This window comes from Phodopus roborovskii, unplaced genomic scaffold (genome assembly GCF_943737965.1).
Source record: "Phodopus roborovskii unplaced genomic scaffold, PHOROB, whole genome shotgun sequence".
In the NCBI taxonomy this organism is placed as follows: domain Eukaryota; kingdom Metazoa; phylum Chordata; class Mammalia; order Rodentia; family Cricetidae; genus Phodopus; species Phodopus roborovskii.
Window position 1 is genome coordinate 30,827,803 of NW_026126480.1, and position 24,544 is coordinate 30,852,346.

At 45.1% G+C, this 24,544-nt stretch overlaps 1 protein-coding gene across 1 annotated transcript in view; it reads right to left on the reverse strand.

Annotated features, from left to right (window-relative positions):
- Positions 1–22,471, reverse strand: part of Gga2 (golgi associated, gamma adaptin ear containing, ARF binding protein 2) — a 36,013-nt gene extending 13,542 nt beyond the window's left edge. The window contains exons 1-8 of the mRNA XM_051192858.1: positions 22,316–22,471; positions 13,169–13,253; positions 11,929–12,004; positions 9,582–9,680; positions 7,206–7,329; positions 3,648–3,751; positions 1,272–1,352; positions 681–818 (exon numbers count right to left, since the gene is read on the reverse strand). Coding sequence (XP_051048815.1) covers positions 681–818; positions 1,272–1,352; positions 3,648–3,751; positions 7,206–7,329; positions 9,582–9,680; positions 11,929–12,004; positions 13,169–13,253; positions 22,316–22,415 — 807 coding nt within the window. The 5' untranslated portion in view covers positions 22,416–22,471. The remainder of the gene's footprint in view (positions 1–680; positions 819–1,271; positions 1,353–3,647; positions 3,752–7,205; positions 7,330–9,581; positions 9,681–11,928; positions 12,005–13,168; positions 13,254–22,315) is intronic.
- Positions 22,472–24,544: the final 2,073 nt, after the last annotated feature.

Genomic DNA, 24,544 nt, shown 5'->3' on the forward strand with positions numbered 1-24,544 from the left:
CACCCTTTTCATGGCCTCACACACAACAGGCACCCACACACATGACAGGTGCACACACAATAAATCTTTAAAAAAAAAAATAGTAAAACTTGTTAATACAAACACAGGATTTTCTGTAGAGGAGAAGAAAGTGTTCTAAAATCAGATAATAGTGATAATTACCACTACACTGTGTTAATTATCTCAAGGGTATTATCAAGAAGAAACACTGCTCTGAGAGGAAATAAGAAGGAACTGGAATTATCTACTGCTTTAAGGACCGTAAAAAGCTTCGTAAAAAGCTAACTGTTCATTTACCTGGCAATCCCACACCTAGACACCAAGAGAAATGTGGTGTGTGTTCATGCAAAATTCTGTACACTGTTTACCAAGAAGGTTAGTTTGTAATCACTAATGGTCTAAAAATACCCAAATATTCATCAATCAATGGCAATGCATACATACTGTGGTGCATCCATGCAAAAGACTGCCTGCCACGTTGTATGCAAAACTAAAAGTTAATTAAAACTAAGGGGGTAGATAGTGTCGTTCTACTTATAGAATAAAAAGTAAATAATTTATTAGTGGCTAGTGGGATGGGAGGAAGGGAAGACACAAGAACAGAGGAAATTTGTCTCTCACAGGTGCTTATATCATGCCTATATCAACAGGGGCAGTCTTAGGCCTCAGCTAGAGATTACCTGCAGGGCCTCCTGGTCAGGCAGGGCCTGACCAGGCCTGCGGTACATGCTCAGCATCTCCCGCAGCACCTTCACGTGGCTCCGCACTTCCTCCACTGCACTGACTCTCTTGGAAACCTTCTCGGACTTCTCTTGTTCCTTTGAGGGAAACAGAGGACAGAAGTGAGAGGTCTCTTGGTTAACTCCTAAACACTGGAAAGGAAAAGCTGCATGCTGGGAGTTCAGGAAGTTATGAGGACACTAGTGGGGGTAAGGGGGTGCCCAGAATTCCTGTAGATGATGACACAGTCCAGGGGCCTGGTACATGCAGTCTCAATTCTTCTGGAGAAACACACCTTTGAACCTAACTCCATTAACAGCAACATTTGTCACTAGGACAGAAGTTCACAAAGGCTTTGGGCCATGGACAAAAGAAGCTGGGAAACTCAGCAAGGGGTCACAATGCTAGTCACTATCTGCTGGTCCCAATCAGGAAGAGAATATTCTTCTCCAAGCCAGCTTTTCCTCACACCCTTACACACACCTATATACACTATCAATCAGCCCCATCAATCCTATCTATCTTCTAGAGTCAACTGCAAACATGCCTACCTCCTTGACCAAATTCTTGATCAGCCGGTTAGCAGCCTGAAGATCCTCAGGGTGATTGCTCTTGAGAAGTCTTGTCAGAAGCTGCAGAGCAAACAAGAGCAAGTGAAGGTGTAATTCTCCCCAGCTGGGTGGGAAGAGCACAGCAGGACTATGGCCCACACTGTATGCATTATCCTACCAAGCCATACATACATTGGAATATGGGCACTGGGACTACCAGGAAAGACTACTGGGTTTCTTCTGGGGCGGAAGATGGGAGGATTATATCCCCTAGGAGGACATCTGGAAATATAATTTGTAACCTTCACAGTCTGAAACCACCCAAATATTCATTAGTCAATTACATGGATACATATTATGATGTGCATCCATGCAAAAGGCTACTCACTACTTTGTATGCTAAAACTAAAAAATTAAAACAAAACTAAGGAGATAGACAGCATCTTTCTACTTATAGAATAAAAGGTAAATAGTAAATCCCTGGCTTGTGGGAATGGGGGTAACCGAAGGAAGAGAAGGGTGACATTTTCAAATGCCACAACTGAAGACAGTACTACTGGCATACAGTGGGTAGAAGCCAGGGATGTTGAGGGATCCTTTGAAGTACAAAAGGCCCTCACAGCAGAGAATTATCTACCTCAAAAGGCCAAGAGTGGGGCTAGGAGTGCTCCTTAGCTACAGAACACTTGTCTAGCATACATACAGTCCTGGGTTCCATGCTCAGCTACATAAGGAAAAATATGAATACTGAGGATGACCTGGACACATGCGCAAAGATGTATCGGATAAGGGAGCTGGAGATGGCTCAGTCGTTAAAAGCATTTACATACTAGGCAGTTGTGGCATACACTTTTGGTCCCAGCACTGGAGAGACAGAGGCAGGCAAATAAATCCCTGTGAGTCTGAGGCCAGCCTGGTCTACAAAGTGAGGTCCAGAACAGCCAGAGCTGTTACATAGAAAAACCCTGTCTCAAAAAAAAAAAAAAAAAAAAAGAAAAAGAAAAAGAAAAAAGAAAAAACAAAAACATGAGCATTTACACATGAGATAAAAATTAATCTTTAAAAAAACATACTATCCAGGCTTAGTGGCATATGTCTTTAAATCCCAGTACTCAGGTGGCAGAGGCAGGCAGATCTCTGTGAGTTTGAGGCCAGCCTGGTCTACCTAGTGAGTTTTAGGGCAGCCAGAGCTAAAGAGTGAGACCCTGACTCAAAAACAAATAAAAACAAAAAATACATAATACAGAAAAACAAAACAACAAAAAACAACACTACAAAGGGTATAGCTGAGAGAACAGATGGACAGAATGTGTCCATGTATGCACACATGCACAGAGCCTTCCAGACCCTGCTAACCAAAAGGCAGGGGCTGACAGAAAGCAATGTCAAGCTGGAGAGTTGCCCCAGCAGTTTAGAGCACAAATTGATCTTACAGAGCATCTGGATTGGATTCCAAGAACCCACATGATAGCTAGAAACCATTTGTAATTCCAGTCCCAGGGCATTAGAAGGCCTCTTCTGACCTTTATGGGCACTGAGTATATATGTGGTGCACAGACAGACATGCATGCAGGCAAAACATTCACACATATAAGAGAAGCCCCAAGACAAATGCTAAGCTTATGCAAAGGACCGTCCATGGGTCCTAGAGCCTCTCTACTTCTCAGTCTGGCATTTGTCTTAGGGTTCTATTGTTATGAAGAGACACGACCACAGCAATTCTTATAAGGAAAACATTTCATTGAGGTGGCTTACAGTTTCAGAGGTTTAGTACATTATCATCTTTGTGGAACATGGTGGCATGCAGACAGACATGGTGCTGGAGAGTTAGCTGAGAATTCTACATCTCTTGCAGGCAATAGGAAGTGTGTGGCTTGAACATATACGAGACCTCAAAGCCCTCTTCTACAGTGACACACTTCCTCTCACAAGACCAACCTACTCCAACAAGGCCATACTTCCTAATAGTTTCATTCTCTTTGGGGGTCATTTTCTTTCAAACCATCACAGCATTTAACTACCTGCCTCCCATCTAATGTGTGAGGACTACCAATTGTGGAAGTTTCCTGGGAAAGAAGAATGAGTTGGGACAGGCTTATGAAACTAAAAAGGATCCATGCCAACATGCACCCCTTTCCTATCTGCTATCCCAACTCCCCACCCCCAGTCCACATGTCACTGAACCAGAGCCATCAGCCCCAGACTCCCTCACTCTGACAGGAATCCTTACCCAGATAAAGTATGGCACATAGCATGGCATTTCTCATGTGGCCCACCCACAGGAACGTCCAGACCTTTCGCTATTTCATGTCCGAAAGTATGGAGGCTATTACTCTGTCCCACATAAGTTGCAGGTCAGGAAGGGGACTTTTTTACCTTTGACTTTTCCTCATCAGCATCAAAGATGGAGCTCTTTGGCCAGGGAGAAGGTGGGGGTAAGATTTTATCCATCGGTAGTTTAGGATCTTGTTTTATTATACCTAAAATGTGAAATTCATGAGTTGAGATGTTGATACTGAAGGATAAAATCTACAAGTCCCTGATTCCTAACAACTCCATACTCTATTATGCAGCAAGTCAGGCATTAGCAGAACTGGAGGTCCCTGAGGATGGGCCCTGCCCTTCATAATTAGCTCTGGGTCCACCTCCCATTTCCCTGGCGATACTCTGTTGTTACTTTTTTGTTTTGTTTCCAAGACAGGGTTTCTCTGGCTGGCCTGGAACTCAACTCTGTAGACCCGGCTGCCCTCAGACTCAGAGATCCTCCTGCCTCTGTCTCCTGAGTGCTAGGATCAGGTGTGTGCCACCACTGCCTGGCTTTTTTTTTTTTTTTTTTAATAACCTTTATCATGGGAGGAATACATACAAATCACAGCACACATGTAGAGACCAGAGGACAAATTGTAGGAGTCAGTTTTCTTTGTACCATATGGATTCCAGGGGTTGAACTCTGGCCATCAATCTTGGCAACAAGTGCACTTACCCACTGACCCATCTCACCAGCCCCAACACTTTAATTTTGAGAAAAACAACCAAACCAAACTTCCTCCTTGGAATGTGAAATGGAGAGAGATGAGGTAGCAAGGTCTTGCTGGGGGATACTAAAGGGAAGTTATCTCCTCTGGGTAAATAAGGCTTTCCTTTAACTCTTTTCATCTATCACATAATTTGGTCAAAAGAAAAGTGTCTGGGTCACACTAATGGCCCTGGTGAAACTGTCCAAAAGACTGTAAGATCACAGAGACATTCTATTGTTCCTTCCTTTAAAAGTTAATCTGAATGGATAACTGTCATCACCTGGTTAGGAAACTGGCTCTGAAAAAAGGTATAACTTCAAGAAACACGATACTCCTGAAGGCATGTTAGAAGAATGAGAAGCATACAATTCTCTTAATGAGCTATGTGCTTACACACCCCAGAGAATCACCCTCCATGCAGATCCTCACTGCTGAGCTTGCCGACTTTTCGGAGTTCTAATTTCTCTGTAGCTTTGGAGGCTGATCTAGAACTTGCTCTGTAGACCAGGCTGGCCTCAAACTCACAGAGATCCACCTGCCTCTGCTTCCCGAGTATTGGAATTGCAGGCGTATGCCACCACCACCTGGCTCTGACTTGTTTATTTGTTTTTTTTTATTTATGTTTTGCATGTGTAGTGGATGAGAATGCTCATGAGTGTGGGGGCACTTTGGGTGCATGTGTGTAGAAGCTGGAAGCTGATGTCAGCTCACTCAAGACAACTAGTCTAGTTAGGTTGCTTGCCCAGGAAATCCTGTCACTTTGTCCTGCTGGATTACACATAGTCACCATGCCTGTCCAACTTCTATATGAGTTCTAGGGATTTGAACTCTGGACCTCTGCCTTGCACAGCAAGTACTTTATCCATTAAGATACCTTTACAGCCCTGAGTTCTAACTCTTTTTTTAGTTTTTTAAAACAGGGTTTCGCTGTGTAGCCCTGGATGGCCTGGAACTCACTCTGTAGACCAGGCTGGCCTTGAACTCATAGAGACCCACATACCTCTGCCTTTTGAGTGCTAGGATTAAAGGGGTGTACCACCACTGCCCTGCCTGAGTTTCAACTTTTGTGTACACTCTCAAAAGCCAAAAGAAGATATTAGGTATTGTAATCAATCATTTCTCATCATATTTTCTCTCTGTATTTTAAAATTTTTTAAAAATGTATTTTTGTTTTATGTGCATTGGTGTTCAGCCTGATTCTATGTCTGTGTGAGGGTTTTGGATCCCCTGGAACTAGAGTTACAGACAGTTCTGAGCTACCACATGGGTGCTGGGAATTGAACCAAGGTTCTCTGGAAGAGCAGCCAGTGCTCTTAACCACTGAGCCATCTCTTCAGCCCCTTTGAAAATGCATAGCATTGTCTGGCCTTGAACTTCTTCTGATCCTCCTGCTTCCTCCATCAGCAAATCCTACTGGAGTTTGCCACCACAACTAGACCTTATTCTCTTAAGATAGGGTCTACACAAAATTGAGCTACACTGGCAGCCAGCAAGTCTTAGCAATTCTCCTATCTTTCCCCTCTACAGGGCTGTGCACATGTCAAGTCCAGTGTTTTACCTGGGCACCAGGAATTCAAACTTACATCTTCATGCTTGTACACAAGCACAGTTACCCAGTAAGCCACTTTTCAGACATCATCCTAAGCCACCTCACCCCTCTCCACTGCTGCAGGGTCTGCCTGCTAATTCCTCAACTTTCTGTCTTCCTTTTTTCCACGTCTCTGCAGATGAGGAGATTCAAAGTTTGCCCACAACTCTTTTGTCTTTTTCTCTCAAACTCCAATATGCCCTCGCTGCATGCACTCAGCCTTTCGGGAGCTGCATCAGAGGTCCTGCAGTTGTCTCTGGGCCCTGGGTAGTCATGGAGCTGCGAAAACCATGGAGTACAAGCCTTAGGATCAGATTCTGACCTGATTTTTGTGGCAGTTCTTGAATTCCTGAGGTGATACAAGACCTTAATCAGACCCTGTGTATGTGCTGTTATGTGTTTTTGTGTTTGTTTCTATCTGTAGAAGTATTTTAGTTTAGGCGGGTATTTTTATTTAGGAAGGCACTTGCATATGCTAGGCAAGCTACATCAGGAGGGTTTGTTGAAGGCTGTAAATGTTTAGTGAAATTGTTACTGGGGAATCAGGGTTCCTTTTATAAGTTCTTATACTTGTAGGTAAAATAAATTCAAAAGGAAACTGAAGACAGTATTATTGGGAGCCCAGTTCCTTCTTCCAAAGGGCCTGACATGAAAGGAATCCAAGAACCAGACATAAAAGCAAGGCTTTAACTCCTGTACCAACATCCCAAGACACTGGGCAACTTGAAAGTTAACTACTCTTCTTGAAGCCACAGGTTAAGATTATATGCTAACAACAGCCAACAACCACTCAACCTAAAAATCTAAGAAAAAAATAGCACTTAAGAGGAGCAATGGGAGGCAAGCTAGTATACATAGCTCAGGTACCATGCATCATTCCAGCCCTGGGAAGCTGAGGCAAGAAAATCATCAAGTGAAGGCCAGACTGAGCTATGTAACTAATATCATTTTACATTTATTTTTTAATTTATTTATTGGGAGGAGGGTACACAAGTGGAAGTCAGAAAACCACTTGGGAGAGTTGGTTCTCTCTTCGACCATGTGTGTTCCAGCCTGGGCAATAAAGGGAATCTTAGGTAGCACAGTGCTGGCCTCCTATGCACGAAGGCCTGGATTTAATCCCAGCACTGTATCAAAAAAGCAAAACAAAAAAAAAAAAAAAAAAACAGGCACAGCAGTGGCACATGACAGGTGAAGGCAGGAAGATAAAGGAGAAAGGTCTCCCTCAGCTACATAATGAACTTCAGACCAACCTAGGCTACAGGAAACCCTGTACCCGGAAACAAAACACCACACTGAAGACAGGAGACACGAACACTTATGTCAGACCTTGCTTCTTCAGCATCTGATAGGCATCTCGGATCTTGATGTCTTCTGGAAACCACACCGTCCAGCTAAAGAGGATTTCCATAACTCTTCCTTTAACCTTCTCTGTGGCCCAGGCCCCTAGGTACTAAAGTAAACAGGAGAATTAGAGAGCTGCAGCATTTCCCCCAACGAGATATTACTGAAGTCCAGATGTGAGCAGGCCTGGAAATGAGACACACCCAAAGGACGAACTCACTGGCACCAAACCCCAAAGCCTCTCAGATTCAAGACAATCCAATCTCCACCATTAATACCAAAGTTCATCATTAATCACGGACAGTGCTCCCAGTAGTGATCCTAGTCCTAGTAGCTGGGAGACCAAGGTTAGAAAATTGTCACAAGTCTGAAGCCAGCCTGAGCTGCACAGTAAAATCCTGTCTTTAAAAAACAAAAACAAAAAATACCCCACAATAATGTCTGGGTGGTGGTGGTGGTGGTAGTTGTTAGGAACTAGCAGCCAGCTAACCCCTGCCCCCGACGATGGGCAAGACGCTCATGGCCGTGTCATCACTACATCAGCCTTACCTGGCAGCTCAAGCTTTACCTGGCTGCCAGAGGACTCGGTTATACATGTGCAAGCCCCCCTTTTAAAGCAAGCGCCAAGCGCGCCTCTCTCTCTTGCCCTCTCTCTGGTCTCTCTCTTGCTCTCTCTGCCCACCCCCCCTGCTCTTTCTCTCTCTCTCTCTCTCTCTCTCTCTCCTGCTTTCAGTTGGCCACCAGCTACCCCCTCTTTCTCTCCCTTCTCTCAATAAACTCCACGTGGGCACTGAGTCTCGTGTTTGTGTTTCTTAGGCATTAGCTGCAGCAAAAGAACAACAGTAGTGGCACATGCCTTTAATCCCAACACTCAGGAGACAGAGGCAGGCGGATCTCTGTGAGTTCAAGACCAGCCTGGTCTACAAAGTTACACAGAGAAACCCTGTCTTGAAAAACAAACAAAAAAACCACAATAATGAACTACAACAATAAAAACCCCAGCACCAAAGTGCTAGGTGGGTATACAGGCTTTTTCCCTATGCCAAGCTCTCTCCATGGGTCATTCCCATTTATATTATACAGTGCTTTCCTGTGTTCTGTGGGGGGTCCTAATGAATTATGGACCTTGAGGGAAAGAATCCTAAGAACCCCCAACTGGCATTGTGCAGTGTTTAGTATTGAAGACACTCAAAGCTTGAGATCAGCTCTTGAAACAGGTGGTATAGGTAGGACTAAGCCCTTTATATGAAGGATGCAGGAAATGTTTAAAGCCAGGAGTGGAGGCTTACACCTTTAATCCCAGCACTCTGAGCGTGAGGCCAGCCTGGTCACAGAGGGTCAGACTCAACTGAACTGCAGGATGCACACACAGTAGGCTCCAGAGAACTGTGGCTGGCTCCTATTGTGGGATATTTATACATGTGAAGATGTATTGCTGTGACAGATGTAATATAAAGGTGAATGAGCAATCATCAGGCAGGAGAGATGGGCGGGACTTCAGATAGAGAGAGACCTCTGGGAAAAAGATGGAGTTGCCAATCAGAAGTGGAGAAAGCGGGATGGGCAGCAGTACAGAGCAAAAGTAACCAAGCCATGTAAAAGAACATAGATTAAAAGACAGGGGTTAATTCAGGTTATAAGAACTAATTAGGAACAAGCCTAAGCTAAAGTCAAGCTTTCATAATTAATAATAAGTATCCATGCCACTACTTGTGAGCTGGCAGTCCAAAGAAAACTATGTCTCCAGGTCCCATCCAAGACAGGACTCCTATGCCAGTGGCATATGAGTGACATAGCTTAATACAAGTGCTAGAAATAAAGGTGCAGAGGACCAGGTAAGAGGCAATGTGAAACAATCACAGCTGGCTATCACTCCATTATCTTGACCAGGAAACCTGGGCCTCATGCTAGAGTTTCTCACCTGCTGTAGGCCACATAGCTCGCAGATGATGCCATTTTGGGGGTTTTTGTTTGTTTTTGGTTTTTCAAGACAGGGTTTCTCTGTGTAGCCTTGGCTGTCTTGGAACTCACTAAGTAGACCAGGCTGTCCTCAAACTCACAGAAATCTGTCTACCTGTCTCCTGACTGCTGGGATTAAAGGTGTGCACCACTACCACCCGGCTAGGTGATGCCATTTTCAAGGGAAAATAGAATTGCTAACACTGGAAGGACAGAACTTAGCTATGAACCTGACCGCCCTTCCAGATGTTGGCAAGGAAACAGCTTTTGCACGAAGGGCTCCTATTCCCAACACACAGGCAGGTTCCAGCCAATAAACAGGCCTAGCTCTCATCTATAGGGTGACAAGTTTGAAGGAAAGATACAAGTGCAATACTGAGTATGCCAAATCCATGTACTTACCTTTGGGGACAATACTTTGATCAATTCGTTCAGGAAGCGGAACTTGGCCACTTCATTGTGGAACTTCTCCCCACAGTGGTTCATGCACACCTCCAGAACCTGCAAACAAGGTCCCCATAAGCAAAAGCCAGCACCACAGGCTCGCCTTGAGGTTTACAGACCTCAGCTGCTGATGTGTAGAACCAGAGCTAACTTTCCCTCAAGTCCTTCCTCAAGACTCCTGGCCTGTAGGAGAAAGCAAACCTCTTCCAAGTACAAAAACTATGCTGGCCTGAGGCTATGGTTCAGCTGGTAGCCTTTGCTAGCATTCTTGAAGCTCTACGCTGCAGCCCCAGCAGCACAACTGGGTGTGCACACCTGTAACCCAGGTTTTTGAAATTCATCCTTAGCTACATTGCTGAGTTTATAGCCAGCCTGGGCTACATGAGTTCCTGCACCAAAAAAACAAAGAGCCTAGACTACAGAGCAAGTTCCAGGACAGCCAGATCTACACAGAGAAACCCTGGTTTCAGGGTGGGGTTGGGAGTAGAGGATGATGGGGCTGGAGAGATGGCTGAGTGGTTAAGAGCACTGGCTGCTCCTCTAGAGGACATGAGTTCAATAGTCAGCACCCACATGGCAGGCAGTTCACACTGTCTGTAATTCCAGTTCCAGAGGATCCATGGCACCAGGAATACATGTGGTGCACATATCTGTGCATGCAAGCAAAATACCCATACGCATAGAAATATATATCAGCTGTCCTTCCAAAGGATCGAAGTTCAAGTCCCAGCACCTACATTGTGCTGTATACTGTCTATAACTGTAACTCCAGTTCTAAGAGATCTCGCGCCCTCTTCTGGCCTCCCCAGACACCAGGCACAAGTGTGACACTTGTGATATACAAACATACATGCATGCAAACTAAACACTGATACACATAAAATATTTTAAAAAGCCAAACACAGTGGTTACATGTGGTGACACACACCTTTAATCCTGGCAGAAGCAGGTGGATCTCTTGCATTCCAGGCCAGGACGGGCTACATAGTGAGAGTCTGTCTTAAAACAACAAAGTCCTCTGTTTAGAAGTGCCTTGTTGGTGTCCAGAAGAAGCTCAATGGGATGCTTAGATGACTCTTTGGGCAAGCAAAACTGGCCCAAGGGTCTCCCCACCCCCCAGGGCCTAAGAACTGCTTGGTCCACTACCCTTGGCATCCAAAGGCAAGCTAGGACTGCATCCCTGAGCCCAATATAGTTTTGCCTTTTTCTTTCTTATTTTCTTTTTTTGGAGACAGGATCCCTCTATCACGTATCCCTAACTGTTCTGAAACTTGATATGTAGACCAGGCTGGTCTCAAAGATCTGCCTGCCTCTGTCTCCCAAAAGCTGGGATTAAAGGCATTAACCACCATGCACAGCCCACAATGATCTTTATTATCAAATGAGTCTCTGTTTCTGAGACAGAGCCTCATGGCACAGCCCTGGCTAACCTAGAATTCCCCATCTAGCCCAGACTAGTCTAATCTTACAGCATTCCCTCTGCTTCTGCCTCCCGAGTGCTGGAATTACAGGCCTGTACCACCCCACCAATTTTTCCCCAGGCTGATCTCTAGCTGGGATCCTCCTGCCTTAACCTTCCGAGTGATGGATTACTCAGCTAGCCTCCAACTTTCTTCTACAGATAGTAATTGTCCTTATTTTCAATTCTAGAAATAGGAAATACTTCATTTTTTTAAAAAGGGATGGGGGAGGCTGGAGAGATGACCCAGTGGTTAAGACCTATTCCTCTTCTGAGGAATGAGGTCAATTCCCAGCAGCCACTTGAGGGTTTACAACTTTAGGTCCAGGGAAACCTGCATCCTCCTGGGCCTCTGTGGCCACCCAGGCATGCTTTTAGTGCACATACTTACATGTAGACAAAACACTCAAGACATAAAAGTAACCCCCCATTTTTAAAAAAGAGTTTCCATCATTAACTACATATTCAGAGAATTCATCATATTAATGGACTTTTGATTTCTTTTGGGAAGGTAAAAATCCCAATAACAGTGGCCCAAACTTAGGCATAGCAACCATGAGCGAGGCTTGAACAGCAGCTGTCCTGTACAGACACAACACCAACTCCATCTTTCATTGGTGTTTGCTCTGTTGGTTGCCAGCCCTGATCTAAGTTGAGGAGGCAAACAGAAGTGAACCCCTCCTTTCCTCTCCCAAAGCAGTCTCAGTGCAGTCTTAGTAAGCATCTGGGAAAGCCCCTAGCCTGTTGTCAATGCCTGGAAAGGAGAACCTGTCTAGTGACCTCAGTGCTCTTTCTAGAGTTTCAACAGGAATGTGTGGGCTGAGTGGGAGTGGCCAGACAACTCACCGTCAGGGCGTAAAGGGCTTCCTTCTCTTGTGGAGACTGGATCTTGTGGGCCAGTAGCCAGGGCGCATGTGTCGGGCTGAATGAAGAAAAACCAAAACAGACCCAGACTCTGGGTGGGGTGGACCACCTAAGCAACCTAGCAGCACATACTCATTTCAAGCCCCCCCACCCCCCACAGTGTCCCAAAGCAGAGGAAGAGTATACTCGGCAGAGCGAGGGCATAAACCTGTGAGACACTGAGCAGCTCCCACCCCAGCTGTGTCTGTAGGTCTTGGAGCCAGAGTCTTCCCGGGCTACATCATATCCTCCTTAGCCACTCCCACAACAGCAGGCGAGGCAGTCAAAGCTCAGAGCAACAAAGACCCCATCCACCCTAGGACAGCTACCCAGTGAACACTAGAGCAGGAAGAGTGAAAGCTTTAGGTATACTTCAAATAGGTGACTATTTAGCATCATGTAGGTCAACATCTGGGTAAACTGTTATTCCTCAATTCTTCTGCAGGGGCTTTGGAAATAAATTTTAAAAAACCTTGCTCTCAGGTAGAGATGTGATTCAGTGGTGGAGTGCATGCTTATCATGCACAAGGCCCTGAGTCCAATGCTCACCACTGCAAATAAAAAATTAAAGTAAAGCTTTGCCATGCTTTCTCTGCATAAAACAGTGTATCTAAATCATAATAAAGAGGGTGCTAGGAAATGGTTCAGCAGTTAAAAGCACTTGGTACACATGCAAGACCTGGGCTCAGTTCCCAGCACCCACATGGCAGCTCACAACTATCACCAGAACTCCAGTCCTGGGAATCTGACCTCTCCTAATCTGTGGGCACCTGGCATGCATGTGCTGCATTTACATACATGCAGGTAAAACACACATAAATTTAAATAAATCTTTCTTTTTTAGTTTTTGGTTTTTTGAGATGGGAATTTCTCTGTATAACAGCCCTGGCTGTCCTAGAATTAGCTCTGTAAACCAGGCTGGACTTGAACTCACAGGATTTCATAGGAAAAAAGCCTGTCTCCAAAAGAAAAAAACAAACAAACAAAAAAGCAAAGCTGCCAAACAGTTTGGTTTTGGGTTTATTTTTGTTGTTTTATGTTTGTTTGTTTTGTTTTGAAATACCAATTTGCTTAGATTGTAAAGGAAAAAGAATGAATGTATTCCCAGCTGCAGGCCCCAGAGACAAGGATCTGAGTTCTGCCTTGTGCTCCCAAAGTCAAGGGTGTCTCTAAAGGAGCTTACCCATTGGGGTCAGTGTTCACCTGCTCACAGAAATTCTGGATAGCTGACCAATCCTGCTCCACCATGCTTGGGTCTGTGGCTTTGTCTGTCAAGGAATCAACAATAAAGTTAAAGGAAGCATAACAAAAGAAATGTGTACCTTCTGCACAGGCTGTGACATCATAGCTCCAGAGGTAGATCAGTGGCTAGGAGGCTGAGAGGGGCAGGGACAATGTCTGTGTTGTGTTCACCATAGTCAGTAACACATGCCAGAAATGTTAAACCCTTATTGAAGATACACTGGATGCACGAATGAGAAAGCTAATTAGTAAGCAATTACTAGTAAGCAAAGTTGGTCTATGTGTGCTGCCTTCATGCCAATGTCCAGAGCTCCCATCCTGGCTTTGCACTGTGGTCGGCTGGGGTAGCATCTGGGAACTCGGTTTCTTAGCCCCATAACTGAGAGGCAATACCCCGCCACAAGAAGGCTATTTTGGTTCTCGCTTTTCCTACAATATTCTTGACTCTGGGCTGTCTACCCTTGCCCTGGCAAAGATCTATTCTCAGGGGTGAAACCTGATGTTATTTCTTTCCCGCAGAGGTCTTTGACTCCTCTCAGACATCTACCCTCTCTGTAGACTCCTCAGGAGGCCAGTGAGATGGATCCACAGGTATCCAAGCTCAATGACTCCAGTTGATCCCATATGATAGAAGGAAAGAACTGACTCCTAAAAGTTTTTCCTCTTACTTCTACTTTCACACTGTAGTGGGACACACACACATACACACACACACACACACACACACAAAACGCCTATGCTAAAATATAATTTAAAATTTTTTAAAGACTTATCAGAATTCTTTCTGCTAGGAAAAAAACTCCCCTCCCCATACCACTCCAGTACCAAGTCTTCTCCCTCCTGATTCCCCAGGACTCCATCCTCAACCTAGTGTTAGCTAACTGTTTCCTACTACAGTCACATCAGTGTCATGTGGAGGTCATGTGAGAATCAAAGGGCACACACACACACACACACACACACACAGGGCCTTATCTTGAAGAACCCTATCTGCCAATCTGATCACAATTCAAACGCTACCCTTTCCTAAAGACTGCCTCAGGAGCTGGAGTCGAGCCCAGGTGTAAAGCACTTGCCTAGGATATGTGAATCTCTGGTTTAGTAACACAAAAGTAAAATAGTAACAACAATAATAATAATTTCCTTGATCTTTATCTCCATACAAAATGGATGATGTCTTATTCCTCAAAACATTTTTTCTTTTTTCACAGGGTCTCACTATTTTGCCTAGGCTGATTCCCAACTCCAGTGATCTCAACTTCCCAACAGCAGGTGCAAACTGGCATTCTAATGTCATTCCTCTCCAACTACCACTTTATGGTAGTGATCTCTAACTCTACCCTAAATAATCACAACCATCAATTAATGTCCTTGAACTCTCTGACTCTGTTTTAATCATAAAAAATAAGGAATATAGCTTTGTTTTGGTTTTTGTTTTTATGGAGACATGTTTCTCTGTGTAACAGCTTTGGCTGTCCTGGAACTGGCTCTGTAGACCCGACTGGCCTCAAATCACAAAGATCTGCCTGCCTCTGCCTCCCAAGTGCTAGATTAAAGGTGTGTGCTATCATGCCCAGCTAGGAATAAAGTATTTTTAACCCTCATGTGATTTAGGGCTAGTGTGTCTAAAGTGCCAGCACAGAGTAAGTAATCAATAATTATTTAATTCTAAATAATCTCTGCCTTTTCCTATAAAACTCATGCATATGCCTTATTGAACTACAGAGATTAAAACCCTTGAAGTCAGATGCCACATTATTCCTGTAGTGCTTAGCACAAGGCTTTCCAAATAGGTACAAAATACAGATGATCCCTGAGTAACCATGAAGTGACTTCCCATGAAAATTACCTAAATAAACCAGGTGGTGGTGCATGCCTTTAATCCCAGTGCAGGCAGAGGGAAGTGGATCTCTGAATTCGAGACCAACCTGGTCTACAGAGTGAGTTCCTGCACAACCAGCATTAAACAGACAAACCCTATCTCAAATAAATAAATAAATAAATAAATAAATAAATAAATAAATAAATAAATGTCCCTATAAGCCTTATCCTCCAAAATTTGTAAGTTGATAGTTGGTGAGATGGCTCAGCTGGTCAGGCAACTTCTGCAAAGCCTGACAACCCCAGTTTGATCCCTGGGACCCACATGGTTAAGAGAGAAAACTGACTTTAGCACACAAATGTTTGTTGAACATAACAAAATAAGTAACAAGTGGCTGGAGAGATAGCTCAGTGTGTAGGAATGTGTACTGCTCTTGCCGAGGATCTGAGTTCAGTTCCCAGCACCCATCTTGGGTGGTTCACAACTATCTGAAACTCTAGCTTCAGATGATTACCTACACAGTGGCATATCAACATAGAGGCATAATTTTAAAATAAACAAAACCAAATGTGATAACTGTTTTAATTGTAAGTCTTGGGGCTGGAGTGATGGCTCAGTGGTTAAGAGGAAGTACTGGATTCAGAGGACCGGAGTCCAGTGCCCAGCACCCATGTTGGGCCACTCACAACCACCTGTAACTCCAGCTCCAGGGGTTTCTGCACTCTCTTTTGGCCTCCTTGAACACCTACACTAATATGTACAAACACACACACATAAAATTTAAAACAAAGTAAATCTTTAAAAAAAATACAGAAACAAAACCAAGTTGCCTAGTTATTCTAAGGGTCTAAGGACCATCTGTATCTATGCAAATACATTTTTTTTTTAACACAGTGCCTCTCAGACTCAGTGTCCGAATCACCTAAAAGTGATTCACCATTCAAGCTTCAGCTTCAGAACACAAGATCAAGGCTGAAACCTCAAAGGAATTTAGACCTGGAGGACTAGCAGAGCCCAGCATGCAGAATCCAGCCCTGTCCTTCATTCCCTTCTGCAGGGTTCCTGGAGAAGAAGGGCACAGCACAGGTAGGGTCCACTGTGGCAAAGGAAGTTAGGAAGCTCCCAAACCCTTAACCAAGGGAAGCAGCCAAAGGCTCCACATGGCACAAGATGTTTCTTCTTTATCTACTAGATTTGGGGCGAGGAATCACCAAGGGTTACTACAGCCCCAAAGGAATGGCTGTCGCTTTTATTGTTTCTTTCTCTAGCTGCTTTCGAAGCAGGACACCAGGACAAAGTCCTCAGAAGGGCTGACTTTGATGCTATCATCATCTCACCCTTTACAGCTGAGGAAACTGTTCCAGGCACAGAGCAAAAAAAAAAAAAAAAACCATACAAACACTGGGTTTTAATCTCTGTTAAGTCCCAGGTCAGCCTGGCTCTTGGGAGAAGTATGACTCCCTGGAGGCAGGAATGAGGAGATTTCTCACCTTTTCCTGCTCCAGCAACAGAAAATCGCTGAGACAGGTGATCACTTAAAGAAGAAATGAATTTGTCTGCTGTGAGGAGCTAGGATAGCTGCCTGGGCCATGGCTGCCGACAGAGTGGCTATTTCCGTTCTAAAATGCCTCTGAACATATAATCCCTGACTGGCCAAACTATTTCAGAGGCCTCAGGGCAGCTACCGAGAAAAGTGACCCCCAGAGGTCCCAGCAACTGGGTCTGATTGGTGAAAACAGCTGCTAGGATCTGTCTGACACAAATCCAAACCAATGAAGAACTAGGGGGACTGAAGGAAAAGCCAGTAAACCCTTAGGGGACCCCCTTCTTTGTTTTGTGACTGTCATAGTCTCCAGGGTACTGAGAATTGATATCCAGGCTTCTTACTGAGGCTGTCCTTGGAAAGGACAAGGAGAGTCCAAGAAATAATACTGTTGTCACATATTTGCTTAATAAAAAGTGTTCTAGATTTGCTGTAAGACTGTTCCTGTTCTGCTCTGTGTCAAAGGTATTAAGACCACAGTAGAAATTCTAGCCGTGAGTGAAATGGCTCCTGGAGTGACCATATGAGAAACCAAATGATCTCAGCCAGCTGCCAAGTCATCACCAGGGTCACAACTCTGTCACCAGAGGCAGAGGCTGCTTGCAAGAGGATCCTGAAGGCTAGAAGCCTAACTCAAGCTTACAGCAGTGCTTACTGCACAAGAAGTTTGTCCCCAGGGCAACAACCCAGGACTCTACAAGCCCATCAATCATTCCATTCAGCCTGCAGGGAAACCTGCCAGAACCAGTAGGAATGCTGTTATCTGGACTCCAGGCTAGGAGAGCACCTCAGCTCTGGATTTTGAAACAGAAGCAGACTGCAAGTCAGAGCCCTCAGGTGTGGAATAAAAGTGGAGGGGGGGGGGGTGAAGGAAGACAGGCTATCATATGGGAGTATGGGAGCAAGTCCTGGCGGAAGCAAGTCCCCATGGGACTCCCAGCGGAAGCTGGCAGAAGCAAAACCAAGGGACCCACTTTACACTTCATTTTGACTTGACCAGAGTTAGAATCCAGTCAGGAACCAAGGTGACCGACCACGTGCACAAAACCGACCACGTGCAGCTAGAGAAAGAAACCCCCACAGGGAACCACAGCTAACTGGATTACACCACACTCATAGTAGTTCTCAGAGTTTGTCAATAGGGGCAATGCTATATTCAGTCACATGGAATAATGACACATGCACTAGCTAGCATGGTACTGGTAACTGGCAATTCCAGCTCTCAGGAGGCTGAGACAGGAAGGCTGCCATAAGTTCAAGACCACCTTGAGTTAGACACCAGTCCAGCCCAGGCTACATAGCAAAACCCTATTAAAACAAAACAAAACAAAAACCCTGAGCAGAAGAGATGGTTCAGTGTATAAAAGTTCTTGCCACCAATCCTTATCACCTAAGTTCCATCCCCAGAACCACCTACATTGTAGAGAGCACCTACATTGTAGAGAGAGGGAACATAATAAATATAATTTAAAAAGATTTTCTTTCTTTTCTTAAGAAAAAGAAATTTTTTTTTTTTTTTTTTTTTTTTTTTTTTTTTGAAACAGGGTTCTTCTCTATAGCCCTAGCTGTCCTGGAACTCACTCTATAGATCACATTGGCCTTGAACTCACAGAGAGGTGCCTGTCTCTGCCCCCTGAATGCTGGAATCAAAGGTGTGTGCCACCACTGCCCATCTTTTTGTATTATTAAACATCGTTTCAGTAACAGCTTCTTTATGCTCCTTTGGTGAACTATCCCCTCTGCCACCCAAGGTTCAGCGGGATCTCCTCTCTGTCCTCTCCCATCCTACTAGTCTGGCACTCTTCCTATTCTATTCCATGCTCTTGGTCACCCAAATCCCAACAGACATGACCCAAGCCAAAAGGCCCATGGGCAGACAGTAACTTTTGAAAATCATGGTGGAATGAATCATTTCTGCCCTGAGTATATCAGGGAGCAGAGAACTGAGCAAATCCATGAAAAGAAACAAGATCTCAATGAGAGCATGGAGCTCTGGGGCTGGGTCCACACCTATTCAAAGCTTTTCTTTCTAAAGCCTTTCTTTCTTTCCATAATCCAGTTTATTGGGCACTTATTATACACTATAACAAGGCACTATTTAAGAACTTCATAAAAATATGTAACCAGGCAGTGGTCTTTAATCCTCAACTCAGGAGGCAGAGGCAGGCAGATCTCTGAGTTTGAGGCCAGCCTGGGCTATACAGACCCAGTTTCAGGACAGCCAGGGGTACACCATAAGAACCTGGGGGGGGGGGGAATGGGGCTGGAGAGATAGCTCAGCCATTAAAGGCTAGGCTCGTAACCATAAAAAAAAAATGTATTAACATTTTGATATTCCAACAACTCTAGAAGGAGAAGATAAAGACAAGATCTAACAATGGCTTTCTTATCTATCCTGTTAAGACACGTGGTATATCCTCTTCAACTACATACCTATCCTGACCATGCTTTGAACTCCTCCAACTCTTGTCTCTACTTATACCACCGTAAACCCCATTCCTCAGCACTCCTGCTTAAACCAAAGCACTTTCTTCACACGTATACACACAGTGTGTGGGTGTGTGTCTCTCTCCCCAACCTGTGCAGATACTCGTGGAAGCCAGAGGTTAATGTTGTGATATCTTCTCAATTGCTTTTCTACCTTCACTCTTTATTTTTTGAGACAAGGTCTCTCTTTGAACCTGAAGCTCTCTGGTTTGCCTAGACTGGCTAGCCAGAAAGGCCCTGAGATCTGTCTGTCTCTACCCTCTACTGCTGGGTGTACAGATATGTGTAGTCATGCCTGGCTTTTTATGTGATTCCTAGGGATCTAAATTCAGGTCTAAATAAGCACTAGCCAAGCCCCCAGTCCCTGCTGTACATGTTTCTGATGAGCAGTCAACACTCCAACATCCCACCTGAGAGGGAAAATGAGGATGGGCAAACAGGGGCCTCCTGATCCTGAGAAATTGGACATGTCTGGAGACACCTTGGGGTGTCAGAACTGGCAAGGACAGGTGTGTAATTGGCAGCTAGAGGCGGCCAAGATGAGCTTAAATGTCCAGTAATGCACAGAACAGCCTACCACAGCTTGGAATTCATACCCAAGATGGCAATTACAGAAGTTAAAACCCATCTCCAATGCAGTATAGGCCAGCTGTGCACCTTCGTGTTTTGGTTTTCTTCCAGGACACCTGAACTTCCCCACCTTCCTCAAGCCCATAGCTGTGACCAGGGCCTACTAGTTTGCATGTGCAACCACCTTTATCTCCTTCCTCAGACCTCATCAAGACAAGCTGTTGTTCCTCTCTACAGGCCACACTCTGGCCAATACTTCTTATTCATGTGCCCAAGGGTTCCAATACCTTAAAGGCCCTCTGCAGTGACCAAACACAATCCTAGAAGCCAAGAAGGGGAGTTCTCAAAGGGAACACACAGAAAGAGGGGTCCATGTGCCCTCTCCATTATTTTCAAATTCCCACTGGATGCCCCCCTCCCTTTCATACTCAAGCACCATAAACAAAAAAAAAAATTTTCACACCCTTCCTACAGATCATCCCACTGCCCTTCACCATGTTTAGGTTGGTTCTAGCCCTCTCTGAAAACGCAGAGTATCTAGGAACAATGTGACACACTGCCAAGTGGCTGGAGCGGAGAGCCGAGTCCTTTGCAGATAGGCGCTGTTAAATATCCACTAGCAGCTGCTGGCTCTTACCCTACCCAGCATACACTTTCCTCCAACTCCAGTCTAAGCCTGCTGTTCTCCACCACTTCACAAACCTTCTATTTCCACCATTTTACTCAATGCTCTCTCAATAACCTTTTACCAGATTCTGAGTTCCCCTCCCTCCAGTCTCCATCTTGAACCAACAAATTATGGGCCACACCCCTCTCTCCGTGGTTCTCCCCAGCCCAGCTTTCCAGGCCTGTTGTTTTCTGACCTTCAGGCTACTCATCCCCTCTGCTTGGGAAATATGGAGCCTGCCCATGCTCCAGCTCCCAATCTCTGCTCTTCACTCACTGCAGCCTGGCTCCCAAACCACCTCTCCAGCTCTTATCCGGCCTGGAGCCCACTGAACACTCACAGAACCTCTTCCTGAATATCTTACAAAGAACTTCAAACTTCACAATACATCATCCCTCCTCCTCTCTGGTGGGGCGTCAACAATTACTTCTGATTCCAGAGACCAGGGATCCTTCCCATTCCTCATCCCCTGAGTCCCTTCGAGCACCCTGCAGGAAGGCTGTCTATGGTGCTGGCCAATCTTGTCTGGGGTTTGTTTATTGTTTGTGTCTTTTTTGAGTGTTTTGTTTTTCCTAGACAGGGCCTCACTATGTAGCTCTAGCTGTCCTGGAACTAGCTATGTGGACCAGGCTGGCCTCGAACTTACAGAGAATCACTGGCTTCTGCTGGGATTAAAGGCTTGCACCACTACCATGCAATCAAAGTAATGCACAGGCATCTGTGTTTACATTAAACACAGTGGGCTCAGCTAATATGTCCTACTCTTCATCCCCACTGCCTGTCAGTCCCATTGCATCACCACCACCCCCCAGCTATCTACATATCTACTCCTGGGCCCTTAACCAATTCATCCTGTAGAGCTGCATGTGGTGTCTTTTGGGGACTAACTGGATCAGATTCTCCCCAACAGCTTCCCCCATCCGTCAAAATATAAAAATCTGGGCCAGCAATAAGTCTAAAGATAAAGGTGCCTGCAACTAAGTCTTTTGACCCGAGTTCAAGTCCTGGAACCTATAGAAGACTCTAAGGAGATAAATCACTGCCCCCTCCCCACTTGTTCTCTGACCTCCAAAAGCCAGGAGCAGCATGACCCACCCCAAATACATAAAATGTAATAAAAAATATATTTTTTTTAATAATACAGTGCCTTCTGCAGCATACAAAGCCAACCACGCTCTTCTTACTTACATCAGCAAATTAGGCTGAGGTATCTTTTCTGTATTCCCTGCTCTTCAAGCTCTGCACTCCGAGCCAGCAGGCCTACTCGCTCCCAGAATGTTCTACATTCTTGTCCTGAGTTTTTGCAGTTTCCTGTCTGAAATATGGCCTCCTCCATTGTCCACACAAACACTGTACACCAACTAGGGCAAGCCCCAGGTAAACAAAACAGCCCCTACTATGCTCAACACGTGCCCCTCCTCCAGCTTCTGCTAAGGAGGTGCTAGTCTGGTAGCCAGTACCCAATGAAAATGTCTTTGTGAGCAATGTCCCAGTGTTACCATCGCAGTGGAGCCCACAACAAGGGGTGGATTCTTCATCCTTTCTGAACCTCGGTCCTCAGATTAGGCGAGAATCTTAAAAACCCCAGCTCCAGGGACCACCGTGAAGCTAGGACAAGGAACAATTAAGTCTGGCCAGAGTAAACACGTACGTAGGCATAAAGGGTGGCTTTGCTCTTAAAGGCAGCAGCCACATGAGCTCTTAGACTCAACGATATGCAAAGAAGCTGCGCAGCCTGCACACTCTAGTCTGGGGTTAGTAACTGCAGGTTCGCCCAGGGTCTGCAACCAGACTAACAATGGCTGAAACGCCTCCTGCACAGTGCTTGGCACAAAAGATCACTAGGCATTCACGCTCCAGCTGTTAGGTGGGGCCGCTGGGCCACTGAGTCCTGGGGTGGTCCCCGGAATCCCCTGGGAGCGCCTAAAGGCCCTTCCCCGCGGAGGAGGACAACCAAGGCGGCGGGAAGCGGAATCACGTGCCGGGCGAAGCTACTCACTGAGCCACAGCTCCAATGCCGCCGCTGGCCCCGGAGCACCCTCCGCCGACTCGGTGCCTGCCGGGGCTCCAGTCCCCGCCGCCACTGCCGCCGCTGCCATCTGCTCAGCCCAGTGCTGCGACCGCAGTCACACCAGCCCAAATAGCTGCAGCCGCCGCCTAGCTTTCTCCCTAGCTGCCGACGCGGCAGGCACAGAAAAGCATGTGATGGGGGAGGGGCTTACTAGGCACGCCCATTTGTGGCCCCGGTCCCGCCCCCATACCGCTCCTCTGTGCCGCCTCCAACTCACGAGGTCTTTTTGTGCAAGACCACTTGAAAGGTCAAAACACAACCTAGCAAGGTACAGCTCCTCTCTTCCTTCAGAAGTAGGGTTCCCAGATAAGATACTGGACTCCTGGCTAAATCTGAATTTCTGATAAAGAATCATCCCTTCAGCATTTTTATTCTTTAGGGTCTTCCCAGAGCACCTTCCATTCTGGTTTCCACATTTTATTTTCTACATGACATATTTATATACACCATCATTTATAAAACACTTATTTTATGAAAGGATATTTCATAAATATTTCATAAATATTTCAAAAGCAGGTCGTGATTCTCATACCCTGAGAAGTGAACACGTTAAATACCTGTTTCTGATTATTTTCGGTTAAGGTCTCACATAACCAGTTTTTCTTTCTTTTCTTTAATTTTATTTATTTATTTATCGGATAAGAGATTTATGAAAAGTGTTATAAACCTATAGAGAGCATCATGGCAGGGTCTCTGAGGAAAGAGCAAATGAATAATGCTTCTTATACAGTTTATAGATGGGGAAGGGAATTAGATTGACGGTTCTGCTTTGGTATCATGCTGGCTAATCTTGGACCCAGAACTCTTGATCCTCTTGCCACCACATTCCAAGCATCATTAAAGCAAGTGCTACCACTACAGCTTTGTTGTGGTTTTGTTTTTGTTTTTGAGAAAAGGTCTAGTAAAGATGTTGTAACAATATGTCCACAAGAAAAGCCAAAGGGCTGGATCTATATAGAGTAAAGAACTATTGAAACTAACATGCAAATGGGGGTAAAACTGACTCCAGCCAGTGGAGAAAGTTGCCTGTCCCAGGGACAGGATTAATATGCATGTCTAGAGATGATTTTGCATTGCTGTCAATGATCTACTCCTGACAGCACTGTTAAGACTAAAGGAGGCGTCAGCCTGGACGGCAATGGAGACAATGTACAAGGTTCCAACAGAGCACCAATTCCTCCCTATTATTCCTCACCTGTCATCCCCATCCTTGATGATAATCCACCAACACACACACATAAGGAAAGGTTTTTGTTTGATTTGGTTTGGTTTTTGGAGACAGGGTTTCTGTGTGTAACAGTCCTGGCTGTCCTGAAACTCACTTTGTAGACCAGGCTGGCCTTGAACTCACAGAGATCTGCCTGCCTCTGCCTCCCGAGTGCCGGTATCAAAAGCTGGTATCAAAAGCATGTGCTACCACTGCCTGGTGGAAACATTTTAATTTGTATGAATCTGTGTCTCCAGCACATCAAAAGTTCTTGGCATACCATTGCCTATAAGTGTCTGTTGAATGGACACATGAATAGTGGAAACAATAAAAGGTGACCTTAGGCCTTTCAGTGTAATACAATCCCAAATATATAAATATTTACTTGCTATTTTTTTTACTTGTATGTGTATGGGTGTTTTACCTGGATGTCTATATATGTATCACATGCATGCCTGGTACCTAAAGAGGCCAGAGAGGGTTTCAGATTCCCTGAAACTAGAATTGTTGTGAGCTGCCATGTGGATGCTGGAAATTGAACTTGGGTCCCTTGGAATAGTAGTACATACTTTTAACCACTGAGCCATCTTTCCTGCCCTATTTTTAATTTTTTAAACATCGGACGTGTGTGTGTGTGGGGGGGGGCGGGGGGTGTATGTATTGATACAGACACATATATGCCACTGTGTTTGTGGAGCTCAGAGGACAACATTGTGGAACTGATTCTCTCCTCCCACCCATACATGGATTCTGGGGATGGAACTCATATCATTAGGCATGTATAGCAATCACTTTTACCTTCTGAGCCAATGAGATGGTACATACTTATAAACTGAGCATGGGGGTGAGGGGCAGAAACAAGATTATGAGTCAGAGTACACAGTGAGACCCTGTATCAAATAAATAAATGAAAAGAAGCTGTTGATAGTAGTTTATATCTATAATCACAG